The following is a 23,499-nucleotide window of genomic DNA, read 5'->3' as shown; positions in this document are numbered from 1 at the left end:
AGGCCCCAAGAATTCTCAACAAGACGTTGCGCTGTGCCGATCTCAGACGGTCCCGGACAACTTTCTTCCTAGAAAGGAAAGCCCAAGTAGACGCTGCATAACATATAGTTGTAACAAATATCGCTTTATAATACAGCATTGCGATCTTGAATGGTATCTTAAATGCAGTGTTACCCATGTTTAAGATATTGTGTAAAGCTGACTTGGCCTTAGCTGTATCACTGTTCACATGAGCTCTTAGGCTCATTTGAGCTTCCATGTGAATTCCAAGGTATTTGATGACTTGAACATTTTTAATTGAAGAGTTCTGAAACTTGAATATAGGCGCTCGAGCCAGTTTTCCCTTATGGAGGATTTGATATGTCTTCTCCTTAGCTGTGGTCAACTTAGATTCCTCAGACCAAATGGCCACTTGATTCAAGATCTTGTTAGCATTGAACTCCAAACCTTTGCGATTATTCGATCCGGTTATGATTAATAGATCATCTGCATAAGCAACACTATCTATGATCTCATCCATCCTGCTGAGAGCCAGCAGTAGTGGTTCCAAGGTTATATTCCAAAGGACTAGCCCCAGGACAGAGCCCTGAGGACAGCCTTTGTTGACACTCCTGCAGATCGTCTCATGTCCCCAAACAAACTGTATTCTCCTGTCTTTCAGGTAATCACAGATTAAGCTGTATAGAGGCTTAGGAATCTGCAACCTCCTTAGTTCTCGTAGTAAGTATGGCCACCATACATTATTGAACGCTCCGCTAATGTCAATTGTAATTCCAGTAACATACTTATAATGAGTTTGGTTTATAGATGTTATCACACGATTGACCGCATCCTCAGTAGAGCGTCCTTTAATAAACTCATACTGTTTGCTGGAATTCCTTATTAGTATTAGTCTTTCGTTTAGTCTCTTTGTAATCAGCCTCTCAAAAACTTTGCCTAAGACATCCAAGAGGCAAATTGGCCTGTAGGATTTTACATTGGATGGATCTCTTTTGGTATCCTTTAAGAAAAGCACTAACGTTGCTAATTTCCAGTCTTCAGGAAAAATTCCTTCTGCTAGACATTGGTTATAGATTGTCTGTAAACGTCCGAGAAGTTGGTTTTTAGTAATTTTGATTAACTCGTTTAGTTCCATCAGGACCCGGGGCTTTGCCATTTTTCAATCTGTCAATCACAGCGGCGATTTCTTCCTGTGCAAACGGCATCACCAGTGTAGAATTTTCATAGGTTACATCAACTGTAGATCTTATGTTGTTCTGGATTAGTGTGTCCTCTTCAGAATCGTCCAATGGTAGTAGTCCATCCATTATGAAGCTTACTGCCTCCTGCCATGAGCTTGTGTATGTATTGTCACTCTTCTTAAATGGTACAGGGACGAATTTCTGTGAATTTTTTGGGCAGCTATTTTGTATGGCATGCTCCAAGGATTTTTAAGGATCTCCCGTTGTACTAGACAGGCCCAGGATTTGATCTTGTACTGTTCAATAAGCTTACCGTATTTCCATTTCGAGTTTCGGTACTTCTCTAGATAGAATGTTCTGTCTCTATCCGTCTTGGATTTTTGATAGAGCTTTCTGGGTCTCCGCGTAATGTTCCGTCTTCTCATGATATACTCTGGCCAGGCTTGATTAGGTTTCTGCTCCTTCATCTTAGGAATATGGCCTGGCGCAGTCCCCAATATGTGCGCAACTGTAGCTACATTTCCAGAGATCGTGTTATCCAAGGTTATCGGATTGTGCCTTAATTCATTTGCCACAACAGTGCGTAGCATTTCTTGGTCACGCATATTCCAATTTCTTTTGGTTAATCTCTTGTTGACTGGTGTGTGTCGTCTTTTAAGGTTGATACAGTAGCTAATCAAGTTGTGGTCACTAACTGTCAGCTTCTCAGCAATCCACCAATTATCTATCGATAACCACCCATTCCTGTTTGAGATTGTCAAGTCAATATTCGATTTTGCTCCTGCTCTATTAGAGTATGTTGGAATATCAGATCTTCTATTTAAAACATGTAAGTTTTTACTGGCCAGTAGGTCTTCCAGTTCCAAGCCACGGTTATCTGTGACCTTGCTAAACCAATGCTTTGATTTAGCATTCGAGTCCATTCCAATTAAGATGTTATTCATGGATAGGTCAGTAACAATTCTTTCCAGTTGATCCAAATAAGGTTGTATAGGATCTTTAAACTGGCAGTACATATTTACTAAAACCCAGCTATCATCTCCTAAGCAGATTTTCGTTACTATACAGTGAGATGTTGAGTAATTGTGTAACCAGAATATTTGTAAGTCACTATTGGCGGTTATAGTAAATGTCATTGGTTTATCAGATATTGAGTAGACTTGCATTCGACTCGGAATGCCAAATGGTTTTCCTTTCAGGTGGTAAGGCTCCTGGATGAGAGCAATGTCTATATTATGAGTAATAATATGATTTATCACTTCTTGGGTTGCTATCTTAGAACCCTGCGCATTGATTTGGATCATTTTAATTTCATCAAGAGTTTTGCTATATACATCTAGAGAAGGGTTATCCATAATTAATTTTAGAAATGATTCTATCTCTTATCTCTCTGTAGGTTGGATATTCTTCTTTAACGCTGTTTCTTTCTCGTATTTTACAGGGTATACAAACCCATATGTTTGCTGACGGACAGTTTTCCTCTGCATGGGATTCTCCACATTTTCCACACATTGTCTCTTTGTTGCAAAACTTACTAATGTAACCTAGATCTTTACATTTAAAGCATCTTGGCACCGAAATAAAATCCCTAACAATAGCCACTGAAAAGTTTAAGAACAGTCTACCTTTACTTAGGATTAGGTTTCTCATGTTTGGTGATGCTTCTAAAACTTCATGAGATGAGGCCTGATTCCGCATACCAGTCCGAAACCTAAACCTCAGGTTGTTGTAAATTTCCTCATCAGTCATAATTTCGCTAAAGTTCATATGGTACAGCTCATCCATTAGTTCCTCATCCTTGTACGACTTGGATATATCGTACAGAATTACCATAGGATTTTTCTTCCTTGTGGGTTCCATCTGTAGTCCGCATTCAAGAAGTTTAGAGTTATCTTTCATACGCTTGAGTTCCTGGTCAGATTCCAGTTCAACTATTAAAAGTTCTTTGGTTGGACGCATGTTGGTGATGCGTATCTTATCTTCTGCAGGCTTGATGTTCGACGTAATTACCCTTAGAATGTCTTTCGGTGTTTTTTTCTTTCGCTTTCATGAATAAAGTTGGTTTAACAACTTTTGAGTGTTTAGGTACTTCTGGTATAATATTCATCTTTAATTTTCCAGCATAAGTTGGATTCCCGTTGTTTTCATTTTGTGTATTTAATGTTTCTCTTGATCTCAGTATCTCTTGAAGATACTGCTTATCTTTATTAATTTCATCGTTAACTGCGAGGGTAACCTCTAGCTTAGTCTTCAGATCTTCATATTCCGTAAGTATTTTGCTAATAATGTCTGTCATCAAGGTCTTTGAGGTGATAGATATCTTTTCCCGGGCTATTCCCGCGTAAAGTTCCTTTATGTGGAAACAAATCATACTCATGTTATTTTCCTCTTGCTGGGCTCCTTCCATAGTTGGTTCCCCCATATTAAGCTGGTTATTATCACTCTCATTTCTCTCGACTCTTCTTTTTGGTGTATGTGAGTCGAAACTTTCTGTTGGTCTTTTCCGTTCAGAGTCCATATCCCAATCAAACACAACAAGTGCAAATGAACAGTACAATTAAAACTCTTAATATCATCTTGATTGTCTTCGTGTCACACACTCTAAAATCCCTCCTCTGGTGCTGACAGTATACAACCACATACAATTTAAAAAGTAGGAGGGACGGCTACCCACCCCCCAGGGCGCCAACCTGGATCCGCTCGACCACAGCAGCTCGCCGAAGCTTGCCGGGCTCAGGTGGGTCCTCTGACTGATAGATGAGGATGTTCCTTGACTATTGGCTTTCTTCAGACAGAGGGGGTCGAGACGGGGGTCGGGACAAAAATCACAATACGAACGATATCCAAATTTTTCGTCAACTTTCAGCATCTACCCTGTGACTACTCCATTCTATCATATCAAGTTTATTATTAATAACATTTATTATTAGTATTTTTATAATTTTCAAATTTGTTAATGTCAATGTCAACGCAAGAAATCTATTATTTATGACCATGAGTATACCAACGCGTTACCGTTAAGCAAACTTAATAATGATTCACTGCCCATTCACCAGATGTACGACGATGTTGCTTCAATGGTTGAAGTAGTACCATTGAAAACGAATCACCCGCCAATTCCCCCACCCCTTCCTCCATCCGTTATCATTCAATCCAGTACACAAAAATTAGTTCAGGATGTATCCCGAAATATTTTAGTCACCAAAGACGACATTTTAGATTTGCCGAAGAATATTGTATTTGTTAAAGATAGAGTTCAGGAGTTTGCCGTAAGCAAGGGTCCAAGTTTTGTTCAAAACAGTCGCAAAATTGTAAGTAAATTGACTATTTCACCCTGTGTCCAGCCAGTTGTAAAAGTTAAAGATTTATTTGTGAATCAGTCAACAGTAAAAGTCGAGAAAGTTTCAAATGTCACTTTAAAAGCAGAAAGTAAGCCAAATTCCTAGGTTTCCGAACCTGTTGTATCTTTCACAGATCATATTTTTTACGACTATACCTTTGCCTAGAATTTTATTATTCATTGCGTTTTAAAATTTTAAGCTATAATTCATTTTTTAGGTTTGCGTATACTTTATTCAAGGTTTATTAGTCATTTATTTTGCTAGCAACTTCCCAAGAATTGTTATGGTATCATCACGGAAGTGGTCGAGTTTAATAAACACGCTGTCGCAAGCGCCACGAAGTTTTCTCTCTCTCCATCCGGCCTATGACGTCATTTCAAAAGTCCTTGACTTCATTTCGAATTCTCGCAGCTCTTACTAAACCTTGTTTCGTAGTAATTTAAAGTTTTGTAAACATTCCCGGATCATTCAGCGCGTCAGCGAATCATCGCCCTTCATTTTCCTCCTCCGCCTGTTGGATTGTCACGTTTGCTCGTTGCTCGAAGCAACGATTTTTTCGGCCGCTATTCGGACGGAACCCGAACTTACCCGAAGTCGCCGATCAAGGCAAAGAGCCTGCACGAGCCCTCGCTGTAGAGAAATTTTCAGTTACGTCCAACGACCACGAAATGCAACGTTGTACTACTTAGAATATCTGATGTCAGCAAATTCCGTTCTCCGCGTTTACGACTTCCAGAGCACGTTGGTAGCTCAGAAAAACTTAGCATAGACCTTGCATATTTTTTCGAACCAATGGCGTTCGCTCTTTAAAATTTTCAGGGTACCAGTTTAGTTAAGCATATAGCAATTAGAATTTGATTTTCACGACAGAACTTCATGTCAACAATGTTAGGGATTTTTTTGTTACATAGATAAATTTTGCCATAAAACGTCGCATTTATGCACTTCAGACTAATCACGACCAATAATTTTACAAAGGAACAACAAGACGAATTTTTTTGCGTTTTTCTCGCAAACTTTTCCCGTTTTTTATAAGAGATATTTATAGTAAGTAAATTTTTTGTGAAAATTGACGCATTTTTCATTAGAATCATGATAAAGATAAACGAAATTTTGATACAATCAGGGAAATTTTACAAAAGGGAAATTTTGGCACTTTATCCACATAGAGTAATCAAAATTGTTAGCAACATGCCCAGGCTAAGCCTCGGTGATTAGCACAGGCATGTGCAGCAAAAGTCGCCACGGCACCGTTAGCCTTTCCAAATTTAAAAAGTGTGGTTTACCACAAATGTTAGAATTTGAGAATTTATTATTATTATTAATATTTATTATTAGGAAATTTAGCTCACTTACCAAATTTGCACATTATTTGACATAGCAGCAATAAATTCATTACTTCTTACTGATTAACTTCATGTTAATTTTAGTATAGTATGTAATAATTAGTAATTTGTATTTATATTTTAATATATTGCATACCTATTCTCGATCTATTTTGTTTTGACAAACCTAAGTAATTGACGCACCGAGTTGTTAAATTTCCTTTTGTATGATAATCATGTGTTATTTTCATTGGAAATGTCACATCAAGAACACAGCGTTTAGCGCGCATAGCAACATGCATTTGTTTTCTTTATACGCACGCCAGTAAGAACGTTGCGCCAGTCAGGCGAGAGCGCGCGAACAGTGTGGCTGCTCGGACGTTTTATGCAAAAGCAGCTCCGGTGTGCATTGCGATATATACCATAATATATTTGTTATTTGTAGTACTCGTGGTAGTGAATCAAAAATCAAAAACACAAACATATGGTCCTCCGTCGAGCCGCATAGTGATACGAATCAGTGCACAAACATTATGACGCGTACGTACAAGTTGATTGTGCAACGATCATTCAGCAGACTTCAGTGGCTTCAGCGATTACGCAGTTTCATCCAGCAGCGTTGCCGCATCGACCACAAGCAACACCCGGAAAGCATCGCTTCACACAACATCGTAGAGCGCCGCAGAAAACACTTCAGCGACTAGGCAACAAGCAGGTCAGTTGCATGCTCATTTTTATGTCTGGCTCTTTTTACGTCAATTTCAATTCCTTGTTTTCCTTGTATCCCGTAATAAACACGCACAACAATGGAAGAATTACAAACGTTAGTAAAGCAAAGGGGAACTCAAAAGGGACAGATGACAAGAATGCAAACATTTATACGTGCCTTTGACATTGAACATGGTAACGTAGAGGAAATATGCACCCGTTTACAGCACTTAGAAACAATATGGGAAAAGATTCAAGACGTGCAGCAAGAGATAGACATCTTGTCTACTGATTCTTGTCAAGAAGAGGTATGGGCGGAAATAGAACAGCTGTATTTTTCGCTTAAGTCAACAATGAGAACAATCATTAAAGATCACGAACTCGATAACACAGCAAAGCTGCAAAACAATACAACGTCGGCTTCGAGTTCACACTTGAAACTTCCAACCGTGCATTTACCTACATTTGAGGGGGATTATAAACATTGGCTGGCGTATGAAGACACATTTCGTTCGCTTATTCACGACAACAAAGACATTCCGCAAATACAGAAGTTTCAGTATCTGCGCACTTCGCTCAAGGGGGAAGCGTTGCGTCTCATTGAAAATCTTCAGATCAGCGAAGCAAATTACAAGGTTGCATGGGAGTTGTTATTAGAAAGATATTCGAACAAAAGGTTGATTGCAGCTTCGTACATTGATGAAATCCTTCACATTAAACCCGTGCATAAAGAAAATGCAACAGAACTCAGGGAATTCGTCAACACAGCAACGAGTAATCTAAATGCACTTCGAGCGATACAAACAGACGCGTCGTTAGAATACATGATTCTTACGCAACATTTCGTTTCACAAGTAGACGTTACAACTAGAAAGGCATGGGAATTACAATGCACAGAATCTTCGTTTCCCACTTTGAAGGACTTTTTGTCATTTTTAGAAAAAAGATGCCAAGCGTTAGAATCCATCAAAAATACGGTCAATTCAACATCTGATAACAAACAAGCAGGCAAAATATCGTATGTTAATGCAAAGCAAGGCAAATTCACAAGAGCATACGTCACTACGTCGTCTCCAACGTGTCCGTTTTGTAAACTGTCACATGCTATTTACAAATGTAAAGACTTCATTAATGCAAATCAAGTGCAGAAATATCAATGTTTGCGAGGCAACAATATCTGTACTAATTGTTTAAAGAAAGGACATTTTTCAAGCGTATGTAAATCAAGGTCATGTAGAAAATGCCGAAAGAACCACAACACCTTATTGCACGTAGATCGCGCAACAGAAGCGTCAAGAAGATCGCAACAATCAGATACTCGTTTTGATACCTCAGAGCCTTCTAACACAACTCAGTACAGTCAGAATGAATTTTCTTCGCCGCAAGCTTCGTATTGCACAATAAAGGGAAAACCTCAGTCACAAGTTTTGCTAGCAACTGTGTTAGTTAAGCTGAAAGATCTAACAGGAAGATGGATAAAATGTAGAGGGTTATTAGACAGTGCCTCTCAATCGAATTTCGTAACTTCAGATATGGTTCAACAACTAGGGCTCGCGAAACAAAGAAGGGTCGTTCCAATAAGAGGAATAAACGGTGCCACATCAGAAACCAGATCAAGTGTTGAAGTATGTTTGCAATCCACAATAAACGATTTTTCTACAACCATAGAATGTGCAGTGTTGCCAACCATCACGGGCAATTTACCTACAGAAAAGGTTCCGTATGAAGAATGGAACATTCCAAAAAATATCGCATTGGCAGATCCTACGTTTGCTATTCCAGGCAAAATACAGTTATTGTTAGGTGCAGATGTTTTCTTTCAAATATTGAAGCCAGAACGTATGACTCACCCAAAGAACTTCCCAGTACTTCAAGACACGAAATTGGGCTTCATTCTATCAGGACGCATCCCACAACAATGTAACGCCAACACATCGATTACTTCATGTTTCACAATGACAGATGACAATCTAAATAGACAGACACGAGCTTTTTGGGAGCTTGAAGAATTAGGAACATCGGTGACAACAAGAGAAGAAATGGCATGCGAACAGCACTTTGTAAACCACACCACTCGAGACCATACAGGGCGTTTCACGGTACATTTGCCATTCAAGGAGTCTAAAGAAACATTAGGACAATCATACAACCTAGCTTCAATCAGGTTTCATCAACTTGAAGCGAAATTGCAACGTGAACCAGAATTACGTCAAGATTACGTAAAATGTATGCATGAATATGAAGAACTTGGACACATGAAACAAGTTGAAGAGGAACGTAACACCTCAGGAGGAGTCACGTATTACATGCCTCATCATGCTGTAGTAAAACCTAGCAATTCTACATCAAGGGTACGTGTCGTATTCAACGCGTCCGCCAAGACAGACAACGGAAAATCATTGAATGATATTCTCATGATTGGACCAACCATTCAACCTGATTTGATGTCAATAGTCTTAAGATTTAGAACACATCCAATCGCTTTCACAGCAGACATCGAAAAAATGTATCGAATGATACAAGTACATCAAGATGATACTCCGTTGCAGAGAATCTTATGGCAAGAAACGCCAAACGAAGACATCAAAATATTTGAATTACAGACTCTCACGTATGGGACAGCGCCAGCATCATTTTTAGCAACACGCTGTATGCAGCAGCTAGCAGAAGAAGAAAGTTTTAATTATCCTCAAGCAACGAACATTTTAGCAGAGAGCTTTTATGTCGACAATTTAGCTAGTGGATCTCAAAATGTACAACAAGCGGCACAATTGCAAGCCGAACTCTTCGAGTTACTAGCTAAAGGAGGATTTGTATTACGCAAATGGTGTTGTAATAACGCTGAGTTATTAAGATCAATTCCACCAGAATACAGAGAAGATAACATTCCAGTCCAATTACATTCGCAAAAAGGAGTAAACACACTAGGAATTTCTTGGAATCCTGTAGAAGACAAATTCATCGTTAGCAATAAATTTATCTCTAGTTCTACAACAGTCAGCATTTCCACTAAGCGTCAAATAACAGGAGTCATTTCACCCATTTTCGATCCATTAGGGCTTGTTAGTCCTATAGTCATCAAATACAAAATGTTTCTTCAACGTCTTTGGCAGAAAGAAGTTGAGTGGGATCAACAGCTGTCACCAGAATTAATTACTGAATTGCAGAAACTACAAGTGCAACTTCCACTCATCAATGAAATAAACGTCGAAAGATTTGTACTGCAAGAAGGTAACGTGACACAAATACAATTGCATGGCTTTTCAGATGCAAGTGAAAAGGCATATGGTGCATGCTTATATATTCGTTCCATCAATCAGCAAGGTCAAGTTTCAGTAAAACTTCTATGTTCAAAGTCACGCGTAGCTCCAATAAAGAAAGTAACATTACCCAGACTAGAACTTTGTGCAGCAGTACTTTTAGCAGAACTCATGCATAAGGCAATGTCAGCATTGCATTTGCAAATTGAAAGCATACATTTATGGACAAATTCTCAAATTGTTCTGTCCTGGATATCAGCATCACCTGCAAAATGGAAAACATTTGTAGGAAACAGAGTTTCTAGAATTAAGGATTTAACAGAAATCAGTAATTGGAGACATGTACCTTCAAACGATAATCCAGCTGATTTAATATCAAGAGGTATTGATGCAAGCATTATGAAACAGTGTCCATTATGGTGGCAAGGACCCGAATGGTTGAAAGAGAAGTCAAATTGGTGGCCTCATTCATCAATAAAACTCGAAACTGAAGCACCAGAAATGAGACGAATATCAACATTGTCATTGTTCATACAGAGCAAAGAGACTCACATCATTGACAAATTTTCAAAATTGTCTAAATTATTAAGAGTTGTGGCATATTGTCAAATGTTTATTTACAATCTCAAGAACTCTCATGAGAGACTGATTGGTCATCTCAAACACAATGAAGTGCAACGTGCATTACACACATGTATAAAAATTGCACAACAAGCGTTCTATTCAAAGGAAATCGAAGAACTTAACTCAAACCACGAACTTTCAAATAAAAGTTCTTTGAAAACATTGTATCCATTCTTAGTCAAAGATCAGATGCTAAGAGTTGGAGGACGTCTGGATAACAGTCAATTATCATCATTTGACAGCAAGCATCAGATGATATTACCACCAAAAAGTAACCTTACAAAATTGATTGTCGAAGCAGAGCACAGAAAACTTCTACATGCAGGACCACAGCTATTATTAAGCTCTTTAAGAGACAAATATTGGATTCCACGTGGCAAGCAAGTAGTTAAGAAAATACTACATAAATGCATAATCTGTTTTAAGCTAAAAAGCACAACTTCGTCGCAATTGATGGGACAATTACCTGCAGCTCGCGTTCAACCATCAAGACCATTTACCAATGTGGCTGTAGATTACGCCGGTCCAATACATGTCAAAACAGGAACCGTAAGAAGCAAAACAGTTACTAAATGCTACGTCGCCGTATTCATTTGTTTATCAACAAGAGCGATAGATTTAGAAGCAGTCAGCAACCTCACCTCTGAAGCTTTTATTGCTACCCTTAGACGTTTCACATCACGAAGAGGAAAGAGTAGTAATATATACAGTGACAATGGAACCAACTTTGTTGGCGCGAACAAAGAGTTACAAGAACTTTTACTTTTATTTCAATCAGAAGCATTTAATAAGAAATTACAGGACTACTTATCACTAGAAGGTCTACAATGGCACTTTATGCCACCTGGATCACCACATTTTTCAGGACTCGCTGAGGCAGCAGTTAAATCAATGGAACATCATTTGATAAGAATAATAGGCAAGTCATCAATAACATTCGAAGAATTGACAAAATTATTGTGCCAGATAGAAGCGTGTTTAAATTCAAGACCCATTACTGTAATCCAACCCCACTTACACCTGGTCACTTCCTCATAGGTCATCCTTTATCCTCGTTACCCGAGCCAGACATCTCCGAATTACCAGTCAACAGACTGACAAGATGGCAGAGAATTCAGCAGTTTCACTAACAATTGTGGCATCGTTGGTCGACAGAATATTTACATGGACTACAACAGAGATCCAAATGGACTCGTCAGCAGAAGATTCAAGCAGGTACCGTTGTGATACTGAAGGATGAAAGACTTCCTCCCCTTGTTTGGAATCTCGGCATCATTGAAGCAGTATATCCTGGTAAGGATGGACTTGTTCGAGTCGTCGACGTCAAGACTAAAGGAGGTGTATACAAAAGACCAGTCGTCAAGATTGTACCACTTCCCATCGAAGATGATTTTGATCAATAGTTTAGTGTTTAGTGCAGTGTAGTGTCATTATAACAATTTGCAGTTAGAACGTGATTAAGTGTAATCACGTCACAGAGAAGTACAGTATAATATTATTTTGGTCTATTGTACGACCAAGAGGGGGAGAATGTATGATAATCATGTGTTATTTTCATTGGAAATGTCACATCAAGAACACAGCGTTTAGCGCGCATAGCAACATGCATTTGTTTTCTCTATACGCACGCCAGTAAGAACATTGCGCCAGTCAGGCGAGAGCGCGCGAACAGTGTGGCTGCTCGGACGTTTTATGCAAAAGCAGCTCCGGTGTGCATTGCGATATATACCATAATATATTTGTTATTTGTAGTACTCTTGGTAGTGAAAAAAACATCAAAAACACAAACACCTTTGTTTAAAGAAAATTTGATATTGAGAAAGTTTTTTATTATCTTTATTGTGTTTAATATTTGAATTTCACTTTTTTAATTCCCTGATGCCATATTTGTTACCACCTGGAGTTTCAAGGAAAGGCCGAAGTAGCATATACTGAATTTTTTGTTTTACATTGCATAATATGAACCATGGAAAATTGCACCGGCCTATCATATATTAGGAGGCCATTAGAGGCTTGCCAAAGCAACCTCTTAGGACACTAATAGCTTGCTTTTGCGCAACACAAATTTTATATATTTATTTTAAGGGTTCACAACATAATATTTTTTTTAAAATTTAAACAGAATTTAGAACATGCTTACAACACTTACTTTTCTACATCTTGTAATTTTGAAGTGAAGTCTATTACTGACAATAAATAATTTCAGTTTATCAGAACACGTAATGGTATTTTAATATCAGGCTCAGGTCAATTTATTGTCATTCAGAATTTGAATAATAATTTGAACACCCACAGATCAATTCAGATTAACGAGGAGCAAACTATATTTTTTAACTATCAGGATTTTTTTCAGATTATTGTGGATCAACAAATTTTACATACAAGAATTTTAGCGTTTCAACAAGTAAAAATGAAGGAAATTGAATTACTACTTAATATTCCCAAGAATTTATCTGATTTCACTATTCCTCAATGGACTCCGCTTGAACTTGCCTTAAGGCAACTTAATCAATCTATTAGTAAGGGCATTTCATTTCAGGAATTAGTTTTAAACCCTTTGCCCATGTCTATATTAGTATTTATTATTTGGAATTTATTACTAACATCAGTATTAGGATTTTATTTTTATAAGCACCACCAGCTTGCGAGACAGGTTCATTCAGAGCAGCACAGTAATAATTCATAATTAAGGCAACACATCAATCATGGATATTAATATTTTAATTACGGTTGTATATTTTATTTAAATTTTTCTTAGTTATTTTCAAAAAAGTTATGGCAATTATTTAATCAATTTATTTTAATTTTATTTTATTTTGATGAGGCAATTTAATTTAATTTTAAGAAAAGGCAATGGAAATGAGTTTGGTTTTGTGTGCATAAACATGAATTATATCTACCCATCCTTTGCAATTTCCTTTATTTATTATAATTTTCCTTTGTTTAACCTAACCTGTCTATACGGAACGACGTGGACAAGCAATGCCTACACCAATTATGGGCATTTTTTGTATGAAGGACGTCCGCATGCAGTCAATTATTACACAGAAAGACCCATTACCATATTATAAGGAAGCATGCAGGCATTTATTTTCTACAAGACGACTACATTTTCCCCGGAAAGCCTATATTTAACCAGGAATTTTCCAGTTTGGTGTCACAAACTATCAACGACACCTAGTGAATTAACCAGATAAAATTTCCCTCCACACTGTTTTCAGTTGGAACAAATTTTCCCCATTTCCCAAGTTTTGCGGGTCATTTACCACACCCTTTACATTACCCCAAATAAAGTCAAGATGAAAAGCAATATGAAGAAGAAGAGAAGTAGAGAGAACACATATTCTACTAGCAGCAGTTTCGGTCACAACAATAAGTACAGAATTATTGTTCAAATTGTGCTACAGTGTTTTCTCACACATACGCATGCAAAATTATATCATGTGTATTCATTTGAATATTTACCGTGCATTATGGAAAACAATACTTTTCCATAGCCCTTCTACATATTTTCAGTTCCGTACTTGCATGCTATCCAGTTTTTACATGCATTATAGTTTACATTATATTACAAGGAGACGACAAGAGCCAGTTGTGTTAATTATCCAACGATATCAATTAGTGTGAATTTTTTTTTAAGAAGGAATTTTACAATTGATAACCACCCACACATGCAAGCAATAAAAGGCATAATTACAGCATTTTCGAACATTTCACGAAGTATGCTTTAGTGCCAATGTTTTATGCATATGTTTATCCCAAGCAGTATTTTTTTTTGTTCACCTACATGGAACATCGAAAGCGACACATTTGTTTACAGAACATTTTCGGATATTTATCAACAGAGTAGACAGTTGGTGGATACGTGCAAGATTTTGTGTGCAGTTACACACGAGTATGTACAAGACTATATAAAATACAAACAGTTTTTTGTGTAATTAATTGTGTGCATCAAGTATTTTTAATCAAACATCGGAATACGCAAGATAGCCAGTGAAAGTTCATATATTTGAAGTAGTCATGAGTGAAGTGGCTACACATTTAGCAAAACATAGTACATGTTGGTGTACCCAATCTTTTCTACAGGCAAAACAGTGCGATGTGTATATTGTGAACACCTGTGTTCTACATGCCTATTTACGATTTCACTCACATATGGGACAATGTACGTTTTGTGTATTTACTTACAAACCTTTTTAGTTGTTACTAGCTCTTCGAAGGGTCCACGTAGGGCTTCCATATAAACAAACATTGTGAACGAAGTTTCTTCCTTGCGAAGACGCTCCAGCCATTTGCCTCGCTTGGTGATGGAGCACAGACTAATGACCACGCGCTTGCGATTTGTAGAAAACGAGCAATTCTACATCAAAACAACTTTCGCACGTACGATTGCGTTACATCGCGAGTAATATCACTTAATGTCATAAAATTTTGTAATTACTAGTCATATAATCATACATAATATTGTTTTTATATCATATTGACGTGCGTATTTGATATTATCAGTTGTAATGTTTTAGGGAATGGATTTTTTTTAGGGAATTAAAAGAAGGCTATGTTTTGTTGTTGTTTTTTTAATATTTTGTCTGTTTTTCTAAGAAAATACATGGAATTCGCGAACCTGGGTCATGTCAAGCTTTGCGATTTGACTTTTAAATTTTCAACAGGGAAAATTTTTCTCCGCGCGGGCGAACGTATCAATCCCTTACATTGTATATTTATTTTTATTAAAGTCTCTTTGAACGCTTCATGTTGACCAGGGCATTCACTTGTTTTTCTCAGTTGTCTCAACCTCTGAGGCATGTTTACAATGCATTGTGTTGTGCCATGCAAACCTCCTGAGCGTTCAGGAAACAGGTAATACTTCTGGTTATAGAGTCAGCGGTTTGCAGGGTAGCAATTAAATAACACGATTCGGCATAGAGGAAGAGCTCGATGACCTAGTAATATAGAGGTGAGACAAGCTGAGAGGTGACTGACTTTTGGGATTGAGTTGGGAGAGAAGAGGTGGTCAGCAAGGCAGTAGGTCAGAAGTGGAACGACGCTCTGGTCGACGAATTGGAGAAGCTTACAGAGGACTTCGCTTAGTTTGATTCAGCTAAAGACTTCAGATAGACAGGTAATTATCCTAACACCCAGCCATGATTCAGGTTCAACGGTTCACAAAACCCAACGAGTAACCATTGTCTTTTCTGTAGTCTAGTTCCTTAGTGTGATTTTGTACCTTTCGCATTGCCAAGCGATAACTTCATGCCAATGACTATTGGTCTCATCAAGAGGATGAATGATGAGTAGTTTACATCACCCCAGCAATTAATTGCAGAAACAACTGGTTCAGATCCCCTCATTCTTTAGAATGACACGATACGTTGACATCATCAGCATAGGCCAACACCTTTGTGTTTATAGATTGTATGGTGATGCCTTGTACTTGCTTTTCTAATGCAGAAAGGAAGGGTCTCAATGAGATACAGAAAGCTATCATCGATAATGGGTCACCTTGTCTTACTACCTTGTGAATAGGAAGTTCTCTTGTCATGAATCCATTTATTTGTATTTTGGATGTTGCCTTACTATAAAGGCTTTTAAATGCTGACAAAAAATGTCCACGTATACCGTACTTTTGAAGCACATTAAATATGTAATCATGGTGTACCGAGTCAAATGCTCGTTCAAAATATATTGCTAATATAGCATTGTCATATTTATTGCTATTGACTCTATAACAGGTAAGCACTTCACGAAGCGTTTGTAAGACATTTGTAATTTTCTTGTTCATACCAAAAATATATTGTGTATCTCCAACTAGTTTTTCTACATAGGGCATAAGTTTGCCTAGCATACCGCGAGAGAATATTTTATAATCAGTACATAAGAGGGTAATGGGTCTATATTGACCAACTTCAGTGGGTTTCACACATTTTGGTATTAAAACTATAATCCCAGTATTTGAGGATTTTTCCCATTTTATACCTTCGGAAAACTGCATTTATCCATTCAGTTAGTGTTTTTCCCATCAACGTCCAAAAAGTTTGGTAGAGTTTGTTTGGTATCCCATCCAGACCAGGTGCAGAAAACGGCTTAACCGACTTAACCGCACGGGATACTCGTTCGCTTGTGTAGTCGTTATTTAATTGCTCACGTTCCTCATCTTCCAGGACCTCGGACAAGGATTCCAAGTTATACGTCAAATCTACATTATGTGTTATTGGTTGGGAAAATTGATTCTCAAAATAGTTGTAAAATCTGTTACGTATTTCCGGGGCTGTTTTTATTTTAATTTCAGAATTATCGTTTATTTCGCTAATAAATTGTCTTTTCGCACTGTGTCTTTCTTGCAGCACATGGCTTATAGATGCAACCTCTTCTTTATCAAAGTGGAGGAGTCTGCTGCGAATTTTTACCCCTTGTCGTCTTTCAGCTGCTATCCTCAGCAGTACAGCTTGTACATCTTTTACCTCTGTTTGCACTTGTTTCCCTTCAGTGGCTTCATGAATAAGTTCACGCAGCACACGGTAATAAAAATTATATTTATTATTCCAGTCAGTAGAACGTTCCTTACAATAACTAAGACAAAACCGTTTTATGACCGGTTTAAGAATTTCATCCCACCAGCGAATTATATCACTTTGTCTGGTACGGTGTGCTTCCCATAAATTCCATTGGTCCTCGAAGGCTCGTTGGAAATTTGCATCTGTAAGGATAGAAGCATTTAATTTCCAGTAGCCATACCCTCTAGGTACTATAGGTATATCCACATTTATCGCCATGAAAACGGCACTATGGTCTCTAAAACAGGTGGGTGTTACACTAAGTGACTTGATTTGTTGGCGTAAATGTGGTGTTACATAAAATCGATTGCTGCGAGCAATACGTGCCTTCCTCACTGATGGCATTTAATTTGATCTTTGTCACTTAGCTTTGAATTTTGGCTAATCGCGACGATCATAGTGAGAGAATTGATAAATGTGTACTGAAAAAAAAGAAGCGCGCTGTACCCCGATAAGATTAATTAAGGGAAGATAAGATTAATCTAAGGTTAATCTAACCCCGTAAATTGCTCTTCTCTGTTTTCCTTTTTCTTTTTTGCATTCTTTAATCTCTTCTCCTCTAGTTTTCTCGTCTCTTTTTCTATCCTATCTTTTTCTTGCCTCTCCTTTTCTCTCATCTTTACAAGCCTGTCTCACATGCCTCTTTTCCTTTCCTCTCGTTCCTTGCCCTCTCCCCGCTTATCCTTCTCTTATTGTCTTTAATTTTTCTTGCCTAGTCTCTCCTTTCCTGCTCTGCTATTCTCTCTGCTTCTCTCCGTCAGTATAACTTCTACTTCTCTTCATTTTCTTTTTCTACTCTCGTTTTATTCATAGACTTGTATGAGATGAAACAGTAGGAAAATATTTTTTTTAAGTAAAAAATTCAGTATTGCCTTTTCCCATTACGGTTCAATACAACCACAGATCTTTGGGCAACAGGCCATGGGGACGAGAGCTTACCTACCGGCTCTCATATGCTTCACAAGGGGGTGGGAACTCCCAGTCGTTATGACAGGGGTTACGCTACTTACTCGTAGCTCCTTAATGTCTTCGCGATCGATGGTGGATTGCCAGCGGTATGATACCCTTCCCGAAAGGAGGAGGAAAGTTGGTATGCTTTCCCAAGAGACTTGATCCTGCGCTGGTCAGGTAGCCCGTTCCCACAACCTGACTATTTCGAATAGCACGGCTAAAGAGCGGTACTTCTAATTCCAGCCATAGTTAGTTCTTTCAGTCTAGTATGACGATCGCGTAATTCGCAAGAGTGCGATGAGTGGTAAGTACGCTCGTTTGCAAACAGGTGGTGTGCGATGTATTTCTGTTGAATAATCATAGGGACCCATCAGAACTGTTGATAATGTCTGATTTTCAGAACCTGTTTCAGTGAAACATTGCACACATAACGAAATACGTGTGTCTGTCCTTTCCGCCATGTAACACATTGTACTTTTATTATTTTATAAAAGCAACATAATTAGAAACTGTTATTTTGGGTTAATATTTAGAACTGCTTCATATGTTCCCTAATTGTTACCGACTCAGCTTATAATTAGCGAACTCTTGTGGTAATTCGTCAAGGTATCCGATTCGTCAAGGTATCCGTGAATGGTTGACGGGGAGTGAGTGATGGAGCTCTGGCTCATGATGGACACTAAGTGAAGTTAGCGTAGTCTTGTGGTGAAAGTAAATGTCTTTGTTTACATGCAAGCATGGACGTCGCTTGAAATTTTATAAGGGGGAGTCGAATGGAAGATGTCGAGGACAACCACCTCCTTTGAAAAAAATGTGACACAGAAAAGTGGCATGTGCTAATGTTTGTCAAGGGGGTGGTTATTATTTTAAAATTATTGTATTCTTGGTACTTTAAATTATGTTATCATTATTATTATTTTATTAATACTACTAGTAATGGTAGTTGTTGCAGTATTATCAGCAGCAGAAGTAATAGTAGCTTCCGAAGTTTTAGTTTAGTTTTAGCATGTGATGAATTTACTAAAGGAATAATATAGTACTTGTTACAACCAAGAATACATAACAGTCATTTCTAACAGTAGTAGCAGTAACACCAGCAAAAGCAAACGCAGTAGTATATGAAGCTTTGGAAGTTAGTTCCTTTTTTGCAGCCATTCAATTAACAAATTTTAATTTATTTTTATTTTATCTTTTTTATTTTATTCTTTAATTTATCACTGACCACGGGGGCTTAGTGTCGTCCCCCGTGGAGGAGTGGTTAGCACATTGCGCTACGACGCCAGGGGTCCCGGGTTCGAATCCTGGCTCGGACATGGATGTTTGTGATTGTCTGTCCTGAAAAGTCCTGAAATTGAGAATTGAATGAAATTATATGAGTGAATGTGATGGGGGAAGCATCTGCTTAGGGGCTTTTCTTTTTTATTAAAAAAAGAAAAGATAAAAAAAGTCGGTAACGTGTCTGACTACCATGCTTAAGGTCCCGGGTTCGATACCCGACCGGTTGAAATCCGAGAACTTTTCTAACGTTGGAAGCGGCCCCGGTGCCCACCCAGCGTCGAATGACATGGATACTTGGGCGAAACCCTGGGGGGTTCACCCCCAGCCACGACCGGATCAAGAAAATGTGGTGCGTTACCCTCACAGCCCCTATATGCCATCTTGGCGTGGTGCTAAGAACAGGGGAGCACTTTACAATTTTTAAAATTTATCTTTAATTCTGTATTTTGAAAAATACGTATATCGCCATAATATATAATAATACAATCATACACATATTTAGATAACAATATGTATAACTTGAGTAAGGCACTTTAATATAAGTAAGTATTTTGTAGGAAAAACATATTTTTTGAGAAGAGACGGGATAAATATTTAATGAAAGTAACAGTTGAAGACTAAATGCAATTACCAAGTCAACTAATTGTAGTGCACGTGTACTCACCGAAGATGAAGAGTAATTTGCAAGCCTTGTTCTGCAGCAAGATTCTGCTTACGATTCCTCACATTTCAGAATGTAACATAACTCTCACAGTTTTCTCCACTATCCCATCACAGTGCATCACACAACACTGCCATACGGTATAATTAACAAAATATGTATTCATAGCATTAAATTTTGTTTAAGTAGTAGTTTATAACTTCGCACATCAAATTAAGTTCAGAAATATTCTAGTTCGTAGCTCAATCAGTATATTATTTATTAATGGGGGAAGGGACGAGTCGCTCCCCTCCTCACGTACATAAAGTGTCAGTACTCTAAGTAAAGGGTAATAAGGATATTACTATACAGGGTGATTTGTAATTAGATGTATTTCTTGAAAGAGGTTAAAGAAGAGGCAATTTGCAATAAATTTGACTATATGATACCCTGTCCGAAAATTAGTAGTTTTCGAAATAATCGAATTTATATTGTTATTAATACGTTGCCTGGTAAACTATGAGTGTATTTTTTTATCACCGCTTGTAAGTTCAGACTCACCCGTTACTTACATGTAATTGTTATTTGGGAAAAACTTTTTTTTTCAACGAACCAGGTATTTGTTAGCTATCAGAAAAAGCTGAAATATGTGAAATACAATGAGCAGTTTTTTCTCAATTCATCATTTTATGTGAAAAATTGTCATTTTTTTAAACAAAACAATAGAAATATCGATTATCTCGAAAACTACTAATTTTCGGACGGGGTATCATATGGTCAAATTTATTGCAAATTGCCCATACTTTAACCTCTTTCAGGGAATACATCTAATTACAGACCACCCTGTATACAGAAGTTGACTACGTCTGAAATTTCTTCCATTAACATCCAGGACATAAGAAATAAACTGTTTTTTTTCTTGTTTATTACGTCCAAGTGAAGGTTCATCGTGCACAAACCTGTTAGTTGAATTTCAGACATGGTCGATCTTAGCCAAGTTTTCACACGTCGTAATGTGTTAAAATTTATCTCCAAGCTGCATCTTGTCACAGATAGTGTTATACAAATATGTATTGCTTCTTTTTACAGCAGAGTAAAAGGTTGAATGACTAAGCAAATCATTAAGTGTAATTTTTCCCAGTTTTTCAACCTCTTGTTTTCTTAGACTCCATAGTTCTATTACACAAGTGCAACAAATGTTCAAGGAATGCAACACTGAGACTTCATAATTCATTTCACAATTATATTATAGTATTATTTAATAATTTCCTATTCTCTGTGCACATAACATCCCAAATTAAATGCTATTTAACCTTGCATATTGAAAAAAATGTTTAGGGATTACACACAATCTTTTTGTGTTTTCTAATTTATGGAAAACCATAGAAAATTATCATTAATAGACCAGTGCACTTGATATGCCGGTAGGGTTCATTATTTTTTTCCATTAATAGCAGATACTATTCCATTTTCCAGAAAAAAATACACTATAGATTGGGTGATTTTTACTACTATCTAAACACATAACTGTGAATATCCTCTTATTACAATTTTGGAATTACGAAAATTTCGATTTGGTTGTTCATTTTACGGATTTTATCCTGTTACTAAATGCATTTTGTAATTCGTTGCATAAACCAGGCAGTTCCGTTTTCTAGAAACACAAGATAATGAACCGATGGAATGAATCTCTGCTAGTGATAATCCATGTATGGCCTACATTTAATATTCAACAACCTTGATTCACTATTTTTATCACATATTGCTTTGTCCCATGAATTATACAATTATAAAATTGTTTCAACAAGATTAATACATGGATATTTAAACAAAATTACTTAACTAATGTTTCTTGAAAATTTATAATCTAGTGGTATTTAACACATAAAATATATGTATGTTCCTTCGTTTGTTACGGATTGGTAGCATTAATCACAATTGCTGACAATATGTTGCTCCTTTGACAGACATGAACATCATTGTCTACATCCATCAGTCGGAGTTTCCACCCCAGATCCTTTACCGTTCCCTCGACTGTCAACCTCTTCTTCCATTCTTCCCCGATGGCCTTTGTATCGTAGGAGCTGTGTTGTTTGCAACAGGGAAATTTCTCAGGAAACAGAATAATCGGTTCACAAATTACCTACTGGAAAGGAAAATAGAGAAAATACATCTATAAATGCTCGAGAAACAGGGAAATCTGAACAACATTTGCGAACCAATTCTATGCTCCCTGCGGCGCCAGAGCTCCATGGTTCGAATACTGTCCAGGGCATGGTTGTTGTTTGTAAATGTCCCTTCATCAATTTCTTATTGTCAGTTGTAGTGATTAGCCAAAAGTGGCAGAAAATCGACGTCAAATAACAATTTAATCAATCGATTAGTGAAGTAATTAAACTATTTATATGCTTACGTTTTCATTTTTGTATTTTAAAATGCGTGATTACTTTCTCTTTGTAGCCTTCAAAACCAGTGAGAGTACTACTTTCACAGAAATGAATAATGTTTAAAAGGGAAAGTTATCAGAAATAAATTATATACGTACACATACATTAGTTAATTTAAGTTGCTTTCCCCCACTCTTTAGATTATTAATGATCATAAAGATAAAACATGCGTGAATGTAAAATATACCATCAAAAACAGCAATGATTTGGACTTATAGAATCTCGCGCATCGCAGGGAATATATAGAGCTGAGAAAGGGAATTTTTCACCGTCCATAGGGAATTTTTTTCTTTGTCAAGCAGGAAGGAACCACAATAGAAGATTGGCGCAGGTAATGGAATGCTTGCTGTAGATGGCTTTGTGCTGTTGTTCCTATTAGAGATTCGAAAATTTAATGTTTATTTAGCTGTTGGTTTAGTATTCGTGCTAGTGCTGTGTTTACTGAAGTTAAAGGCAATGGATATACTACAATATTTGCGTGTGAAAATATTTGGAACATGATATTATCTTGAGAAATTGAAATAGCTAATGCAGGTATGCCAGTAGCATCTCTTGTACAGTAGGATCCATGAGTATTACCGTGTAAATTGTCCATGACTATTTTTAGGGTTGTGCGGGACAGAACTTTGGGGTCGGGACGGGATCTGGACAGTAAATTTTTAAAATCCCGAAATTCCCAATTTCCCGACAATGTCGGGATATTTTCGTGACGGGAAATGTTCGAAATTTGCCGAAGCTCTGGAAATCTCTATTTCTACACGTAATTTTCATCTTAGGTGATTGTGTTTTGCATTTCTGGTACAAAAAATAACAATTTCCGATCAGTTCTAGACATTTACAATGCAGAAAACGTCGAAAATTAACGACTTTTTAAAATGACCATTCGGTATTTCCCGACTGCTAGGGATCCCGATAAGTCGGGAAGTCATTTCCTGAAGTTGGGGTCGGAACGGGAATTTTTTTTCCCTAACTCGGTCCCGACTTTTCGTGATCCCACACACCCCTAACTATTTTCATTAATTTTACTCTTACATCCTAATTGTTGGATGCGAAGGATTTTGATGTATGTTGGTGCAAATGTTGTTAACAGCTTGTTTTGAGTTTTCTCTTAATTCTTGAAACTCTTATTGGTTCAAACAAAGTGTACAAACATGGTGATGGACAATTTGCACGGCAATATTTATGGATTCGAC

At 37.4% G+C, this 23,499-nt stretch overlaps 1 protein-coding gene across 1 annotated transcript; it reads left to right on the top strand.

Moving 5' to 3' along the window:
- The first annotated feature begins 8,510 nt into the window (after nucleotides 1-8,510).
- Nucleotides 8,511-11,842, top strand: LOC145992356 (uncharacterized). Its single transcript, XM_083128737.1, has 2 exons — nucleotides 8,511-9,786; nucleotides 11,595-11,842. The coding sequence occupies exons 1-2, from the start codon at nucleotides 8,511-8,513 to the stop codon at nucleotides 11,840-11,842; spliced, it is 1,524 nt and encodes a 507-aa protein (XP_082984863.1).
- The last annotated feature ends 11,657 nt before the right edge of the window (nucleotides 11,843-23,499 follow it).

Source organism: Lepisma saccharinum, chromosome 9 (assembly GCF_977018435.1).
Source record: "Lepisma saccharinum chromosome 9, izLepSacc3.1, whole genome shotgun sequence".
NCBI lineage: Eukaryota > Metazoa > Arthropoda > Insecta > Zygentoma > Lepismatidae > Lepisma > Lepisma saccharinum.
The sequence above is the reverse complement of the archived record's forward strand: the minus strand, read 5'-3'. Positions and strand labels throughout refer to the sequence as shown.

Excerpts from the sequence above, each read along its gene's own strand:
- LOC145992356 (XM_083128737.1), top strand. The coding sequence starts at position 8,511 with ATGACAGATGACAATCTAAATAGACAGACACGAGCTTTTTGGGAGCTT. Across the intron at positions 9,787-11,594 it reads AAGATTTGTACTGCAAGAAG|AATATTTACATGGACTACAA; the intron begins GTAACGTGACAC and ends GTTGGTCGACAG.